Consider the following 8,750-nt stretch of genomic DNA (forward strand, 5'->3'; position numbering starts at 1 on the left):
TGCTTACCTTGCTCCCGGAGACCCGGTCCCTCTCGGGAGGGTAACAATGGAAAGTGTTCAGTGCAGATCAGTGAGTAAGCACCAGCCCGCCCGTGCTTACCTTGCTCCCGGAGACCCGGTCCCTCTCGGGAGGGTAACAATGGAGCCATCTGAGCACTCTCTGTGCTCTCCTATAATAGATTTTTACTTAAGGTCTATTTTGTCTGGTATTAAAATCACCATGCCAGTTCTCTTTTAGTTACTATTTGTGTGGAATGCTTTTATTCCATCCTTTCACTTTCAATCTACTGGTGCCTAAGATGAGTCTCTTATAGATAGCATATAGTTCAGTCATTTTTTTAATCCTCTGCCATTCTCTGCCTTTTGACTTGGTTGATTTCTTATAGTATTCAACTAGAGATTTAATATACACTTACATTCTGTTTTTTATTTTTTAATTGGTTCAACTTTTTGTTTAATTTTAAATGCATCTATGATCTATTTCGTTATATAATGTGGAACAGCTGCATTTTTTTCTTTGTTTGTTTCCTCCTACTGTTTCAGAGAGATACACACTTGCATGGTATTTATTTCAAACCTAATAGGAGTTGAACTGGACACTGTTAGAAATTCATCCCTCTTTATCCAACAAAAGCATGTACACATGAATGTGTGTGCACATACACACACTTCACAAAAGGACCTACACACACACTTCCTTATGCATTAAAATTTTGCTGAGAGCCTCATCTCTGCTGCTTAGCACCAATACACAAAGAGAAACCCTCCTCTTCCTCCATATAGTCTGTTCCCTCTTTGAGGAAATAGTCCATGTTAGAAGCTTCTACACACTACTGGAGGGATGCGTAGATTGCTAGTGTGTGCAGGTGAAGCATAGTTTTCTGATCAGCACTTCATATTCCTTTCCTCATGTCTTTGAGTTAAGGACATCCTTTACCTCTTGGAGTCAGGAAGGTGATAGTTACCTCAGAAAAGGTAATGTTGATTTTTACTTCCATTTAGATCTAGCATTGTATTAAACTGAAATTAGTACTGCTATTGCCATGGGTTAAGTTATTATCTTTATTTTCTACTGCTGATAGATATGTTTACCTATGTTTGAATGTTATGGTTGCTATTTTAGTAAAAATTTGGGAACATGAGTCCTGGGTCCCTGGACCCACACTACAATCTTCCTTGGAAATCAACCTATACTTTTCTTTAGTATTATTCTTTAGGTGTTAACAATGTTTTGTTCACAGATGAAAAAGGAAACAATGAAATTACATCCACATTTAAGAGAATGTCTCAAGGCCAAAGTCAAGAACTACTAGAGTCATTTTCAAAAAAAGGTAAATTAATATTTGATTCTTTTAGCTCCTTCAGAACACATGTAGCTCTTTTAGAATGTAGAAGGAGAAATATGTGGGGGTTTTTTTCAAATTAATATACAACTTACTTTGTCTTAAAAGGTAAGGCAACAACACAACACACTGCCATTGAGTAAGATCCGACTCATAGTGACTCCTCCTAGGGTTTCTGAGGCAGTATCACTACAGAAGCAGATTGCCCAACCTTCCTTTCTAGGTGTGGCTGGTGGGTTTGAACCACCAGCCTTCTGGTTAGCAGTCAAATGCCTTAGGCACTACACCACCAGAGCTCCCATCTTAAAGGGTACTCTATCATAAATAGTTGGACAAGCAAAAACACAGAAAAAATAACATGTGAAATATTGTTTTGGTGAAAATGAGTATTAGGAAAACCAGAGATCTGTTTTTCTGCTAAGCATTCCTGGCATATGGCTTTCATAATCATTCACAATATGGCTCCCGGAGCTCCAGCTATCATGTCAGTGTTCCTCACAAGAAGAGGGGAAAAGCCAAGGGATAAAAAAAATGGGCACTCTATCTAGCTGACACAGCTTTCTTTAAAGAGATGCTAAATAAATGGACAGATATACCATATACAGGGATTGAAGGGTCAATATTGTTAAAACATTAATTATCCCCAAAGTCTGCATACATCTCATTGGTTATCCCAAGCTATAAGAAAAGCTGGAAGACAATCCCATTGCTAGCAGTATATCCTAAAGAGTTGAAACCAGAGACATGAATAGATGTACACCCATGTTTATAGCAGCACTGTTTACAATAACAAAGAGGTGGAAACAACATAAGTGCCCATCAACAGAGGAATGGACAACCAAACTATGGTACATACACACAGTGGAATATTATGCAACATTAAGGAAATAATGAGAATCAGTGAATCACCTCATAATGTGGATGAACTTAGAGGACATTATGCTGAGTGACAAAGTCAATCACAGAAGGACAAATATTAAATGACTCCATTATTTTAAAAAGTCATGGAAAGGTTTACACAGAGAAGGAAATTTTCTTTGTTGGTTACCAGGGAATGGAGGGGAGAGGTAGGGAGGGAAAACAGATGGATAATTAAGAAATAGGTATGGTATGAGTGAAGGGGTTTAAAAAAGAAAGAAAGGAAAAATATGGCAGGAACTTTGACTGGCATTACACTGAATCTATAGATCAAATTGGGGATAATTAATGTTTTAACAATATTGACCCTTCAATCCATGTATATGGTATATCTGTCCATTTATTTAGGTTTTTGTTCATTTCTCTGCAATGTTCTTATTTTTTCAGTGTATAGGTCCTGCTTATCTTTCATTATATGTATCAATAAGTATTTTTAATTTCTTATTGTTCATTGCTAGTATATAGAAGTACAAAACACAGTGGAATTTTTATATATAAAAAAGAGAGCACGAAGCTGGAAGATATGGTCTTTTTAGCCAGGCAAATTGCTGGCACCAACAAAGTCAGGGTTCTGTTCCTAAGGAAGAGGAGAATGGATTCTGGGTGGACAACTGACAGCTCCTAGCATATCTAGTGTCTGTGCCTGGTTAATATCTGCCTCATCATGCCCTCTACTAAGGTTTCAGGAAGACATGATGTATTCTGGGAACTGCCTGGTCTCTCCATCCCTAAGAACAGGTTTCTCACTGCAAGGAAGGGAGAACCACAGACAACTGCCCTTTGAAGGCCCTTTTGGGCTTTTCTGGGGTAGGATCAATTGGGCCTTGTCCGAAGACTTTGAGAGATGGTGCCCTGGGGCAGCAGCCCAGGAAGCACAACTAGAGGTGATGAGGCAGAGGAGCAGATGGAGCCTCTGGTCTCGTTAGAACAGTGGATGAGATTTCACATCAGGGTGCAGCCTGAGAGCCACACAATGAGATACCTTAGCTCCAAAAGAAGGTAAGAAGCAAGTGTAGTACTTGAAAAACCAGCCTATGTGACCCTTTTCCTCATCCACTCCACCTTACCTCCCTCTTGTCCTCTTACTATCCTATGTATCTCATGCTTGCAATTGGAAGCATTCGTCTTGTTTTCTCACTCATTCCCTAAATGCGTTTTTGTTTGTTTGTTTGTTAAATTTCACCACTGGATTCCTTTGGTCCCTACCTCTTCTCCTTATCTTTCTTGGTTTTGATTCCTGCCTGTCATAATTTTTTTTTTTTTTTGCCTCATTCACTTTCATTCTGATGTACTGGTTTGAAGTCCCTGCTCTGATAGTTTTTTGATTCCTGAATTAACACTTCCTCTTCCTATTCTTATCTCCCTTTTCTTGCAGCATGCACTGCAGTGACACAAAGATAATACTTTCATGGGGCAGCTATTAACAGTCACGTTTTATTGCCAATAGCATTGTCCACTAAAATCATTAATGGCATTAATTTATTAACTTATTTTACTTTAGTTTCAATAGAAGACACAATACAAGAGGTAACTGCAGACCATCCAGAGGTTGTTGCCATGATTGAGGAAACTGTAAAAATGGCAAAAGATATGAACTTCGACCAGCCATATGAAAAACATGCTGAAATTTTAGAGGAAATCCTCATAGAGGTAAGAAACCTAGGCTGTTAATTTTAACACTGATTTAACAATAACTATTCAGGAGCTCTGGTAGCATAGTGGCTAAAGCACTTGACTGCTAACCAGAAGGCTGGCGGTTCAAACCCACCAGCCACTCCTCGGAAGGAAGGTTGGGCAATCCTACTTCCGTAGTGATACTGCCTCGGAAACCCAAGGAGGGGTCGCTATGAGTCGGGGCCGACTCGACGGCATTTAACAACATAACAACAACATTCAAAATAATATAGACAAAAATGTTAATCTACTGTGTGTATGTGTGTCTGTGTGTCTCATTTGACAATATTGAAATCTATAGCCTTAAAATTCACATGCATTTTGTAGTCAACACCATTATGTATAATATATCCCAGTGAACAACTGCTGATGCTCTTTGGTAAATTTTGATTATCAAAGAAACTTGCTTAGGGCTGCAGATCATATGAGGTTAAAGTCAGAAACAAGACAATAATGTTCCTAATATACCCATTTTTAATGTTTTATGGAATTTTAGCTATATAAAAATGTCTTGAAACATAAATAAGAGGTATAACTCTTAGAACAGAGAACAAGTGGAATCATTTTTGCAGATGATAATATATATCTAAAATTACGCAAGAAAATAATCTGAAAAACATTAAGAGCTAACAAGCATATTTATAAATAAAGTAGCCAAAGGAATAAAAATCCTATACACAATAGGAACAGAAATGTAAAATAACTATGTTGTTGTTGTTAGGTGCCATCGAGTCAGCTCTAACTCATAGCAACCCCAAGCATGACAGAATGAAACACTGCCCAGTCATGTGCCATCATCACAATCCCTGCTATACTTGAGCCCATCATTGCAGCCACCGTGTCAATCCATCTTGTTGAAGGTCTTCCCTTTTTCACTGACCCTCCACTTTACCAAACATGATATCCTTCTCCAGGAAACGGTCCCTTCTGACAACATGATCAAAGTAAGTGAGATGAAGTCTGGCCATTCTCGCTTCCAAGGAGCATTCTGGCTGCACTTCTTCCAGGACAGATTTGTTTGTTATTCTGGCAGTCCATGGTATTTTCAGTATTCTTTGACAACACCACAATTCAAAAGCATCAACTCTTCTTCGATCTTCCTTATTCGTTGTCAAACTCTCACATGCATAAGAGGCGATTGAAAATACCATGGCTTGAGTTAGATGCACCTTAGTCTTCAAAGTGACATCTTTACTCTTCAGCACAAAAGAGGTCTTTTGCAGCAGATTTGCCCAATGCAGTAAGACATCTGATTTCTTGTCTGCTGCTTCCATGGGTGTTGATTGTGGATCCAAGTAAAGTGAAATCTTTGACAACTTCAATTTTTTCTCCATTCATTGTGATGCTGCTGATTGGTCCAGTTGTGAGGATTTTCGTTTTCTTTATGTTGAGATGTAATCCATGCTGCAGACTGCAGTCTTTAATCTTCAACAGTAAGTGCTTCAAGTCATCTTCACTTTCAGCAAGCAAGGTTGTGTCACCTGCATATCACAGGTTGTTAAATGACCGTGGTAAGCTTAAAACAGAGATGGAGAATCCACATGAATAAAATTATTAAACTTGAAACGTGAACATAAACAGATGTCAACAAACATGTAATTTCTTATAAGTAAGGACAAGTATTATTAAGATGGCTTTCTTAAACTAACTATAGATTCCATGCTATTCTAGTAAAAACTTGAATTTCATTTTTTTCATAAATGGCCCTCAAGGTTTTTGGGAGAACCAGTGGCTGAGACTTGCTAAGAAAGTTTTGCAAATAAATATAGGGGAGGACGACTTGCTCTGCCAGCTAGAAAAAAGTGTTGTAATGCTAGAATGGTATACAACCCTGATGGTCATACAAGACTCCACAGAACACAGAGAAGGTACAGAAACAGAACTTAGTATAGATACAAATTTAAAGGAAAGGAAACGTGATTTAACAGTGTTAATAAAATTAACTTTTGGAGATAAAACAATCATGATTCTCACCTTAAAATCAAATTAAAAATATTACCCATATAAGTGCATTTAATTTTTTTTTTAAAGGAAGGGGCATTTTTTAAAACTAGAAGAAAGTGTGTGATATTGAAATGATCTTGAATGGTCAAGGAGTCTAGGCGCAATGCAACAGAAGAACTCTTAAAATATATCAATAGATCTATAGAGAGACTACTTGATAATGAATACCTCTATTAAAATCAAAATTTTAAGGCAAAGTAAATATGACATATTAATTCCTTAATATAAAAATTTCTTACAAACATATAGGAAAAATCTAATACCCTGATATAAAAGCAAGCAAAGAAAGGATATAAAAAATAATTTATCAAAGAAGAAATACAAATGGCTAATGAAAAACTTCAGTATTACAACTTGAGTTCAACAAATAGATTCCCTGCTGGAGGTTCTTACTTGTCTGTGCCAAGAAATTTGGAAGACAGCTACCTGGCCAACTCACTGGAAGAGATCCATATCTGTACCCATTCCAAAGAAAGTTGATCCCACAGAATGTGGAAATTATCAAACAATATCATTAATATCACACACAAATAAAATCTTGCTGAAGGTAATTAAAAAATGGTTGCAGCACTATATTGATGGAGAACTTCCAGAAATGCAAGCTGGATTCAGAAGAGGATGTGGAATGAGGGATATCATTGCTGATGTCAGGTACATCTTGGCTGAAAACAAAGAATACCAGAAAGATGTTTACTTGTGTTTTATTGACTGTACAAAAGCATTCAATTTTGTGGATTGTAACAAATTATGGATAACATTGAGAAGAATGGGAATTCCAGAACACTTCATTGTACTTGTGAGGAACCTGTACATAGACTAGTAGGCTGTCATTCAAACAGAACAAGGGGATACTGCATGGTTTAAAATCAGGAAGGGATTATGTCAGGGTTGTATCCTTTCACCATACTTATTCAATCTGTATGCTGAGCAAATAATCTGAGAAACTGGATTATATGAAAAAGAACATGGCATCAGGTTTGAAGGACGATTCATTAACAACCTGTGATATGCAGATGACACAACTTTTCTTGCTGAAAGTGAGGATGACTTGAAGCAATTATTGGTGAAGATTAAAGACTACAGCCTGCAGTATGGATTACATATCAACATAAAGGAAACAAAATTCCTCACAACTGGACCAATAAGCAGTATCACAATAAATGGAGAAGATATTCAAGTTGTCAGAGATTTCATATTACTTGGTTCCACAATCAACACCATAGGAAACAGCAGTCAACACATCAGTTGACGTGTTGCACTGGGCAAATCTGCTGCAAAAGGCCTCTTTAAAGTGCTGCAGAGCAAAAATGTCTCTTTGAAGACTAAGGTGAGCCTAACCCAAGCCATGGTATTTCCAGTCACCTCAGATGCATGTGAGAGCTGGAAAATGAACAAGGGAGACCAAAGAAGAGTTGATGCTTTTGAATTGTGGTGTTGGCAAAGAATACTGAAGATACCATACACTGCCAAAAGAACTAACAAATCCGTCCTAGAGGAAGTACAGCCAGAATTCTCCTAGGAAACAAGAATGACCAGACTTCATCTCATCTACTTTGGTCATGTTGTCAGAAGGGACCATTTCTTGGAGAAAGATAACATGCTTGGTAAAGAGGAGGGTCAACAAAAAAGAGTAAGGCCCTCAATGAGATGGACTGACACAGTGGCTGCAACAGTGAGCTCAGGTACAGAAGGATTGTAAGGCTGGCACAGGACCGGGCAGTGTTTCATTCTGTTGCACATAGAGTCGCTATCAGTTGGAGCTGACTGGACGGCACCTACAACAACAACGAAAAACTTTAATGTTCATGTTTCAAAAAGATATGAAGATTAAAGCAATTTCTCACTTGTCAAATAGGCAAAGATTTTTAAAAACTTACATTAGTACTAGTGAGGATGTAATGATTTAGTCACTTTCAAACACTATTAAACCAAAAACCAAAACCACTGCCATCAAGTCAAACTCATAATGACCCTGTGGGTTAGGGTGAACTGCCCCATAGGGTCAGTTTACAGATGTAGACTGCCACATCTTCCTCCCATCGAGCAGCTGGTGGGTTTGAATTCCCAACCTTTTGATTAGCAGCCAAGTACTTTAACCACTGCACCACCAAGACTTCTCAGACACTGTTACTCACTGCCATTGAGTCAATTCCAACTCATAGCAACTGCCCCCTAAGGTTTCCAAGGCTGTAAATCTTTACAGAAGCCAACTGCCTCATCTTTCTTTTGGAGCAGCTGATGGGTTTGAACCACCGACCTTTTAGTTAGTAGCCAAATATGTTAATCATTATGCCACCAGATCTCCTTCAAACACTGTTAGGAGGAGTGAAAATAGATGCAGATGGTTTTGAAAGGAAAATGGCAACATGTATGAAAAATGTTCACTCCTTTATTTCTTTTGACCCAATAATATCTCTATTAGGAATCTAGCCTAAGTAAATATATAATCTCTGGACAAAGATTTATATATAAAAATGTTGATCACAATGTTATTAATGACAATAAAATTAGAAATTGTATAAATGTCTAACAGTTTCTGAGGCAGTATCACTATGGAAGTAGATTGCCAAACCTTCCTTCTGAGGAGTGGCTGGTAGGTTTAAACCGCCAGCCTTCTGGTTAGCTGTCAAATGCCTTAGGCACTGTGGTATAGTAAATTACTTTGTGTGGCTTTTCTACCCATAAGTCTTTGTAAACTCCAAGGTGGGATTTGCTATGAGCAACTGAGGAGCTCCTGATTGCAGAAGTTGTCCACCTGGAGTATTTCTGTTGGGAGTGGCACAAAACAGTGTTCTGGGAGGTGCCCACTCT

General features: G+C 38.0%; 1 protein-coding gene across 1 annotated transcript in view; it reads left to right on the forward strand.

Annotated features, from left to right (window-relative positions):
* Nucleotides 1-8,750, forward strand: part of AK9 (adenylate kinase 9) — a 178,447-nt gene that overhangs the window by 73,922 nt on the left and 95,775 nt on the right. The window contains exon 14 of the mRNA XM_007940858.2: nt 3,763-3,911. Coding sequence (XP_007939049.1) covers nt 3,763-3,911 — 149 coding nt within the window. The remainder of the gene's footprint in view (nt 1-3,762; nt 3,912-8,750) is intronic.

The sequence above is a fragment of the Orycteropus afer genome, unplaced genomic scaffold, assembly GCF_000298275.1.
Source record: "Orycteropus afer afer isolate SDZICR_OR568_19922 unplaced genomic scaffold, OryAfe1.0 scaffold00072, whole genome shotgun sequence".
Classification (NCBI taxonomy): domain Eukaryota; kingdom Metazoa; phylum Chordata; class Mammalia; order Tubulidentata; family Orycteropodidae; genus Orycteropus; species Orycteropus afer.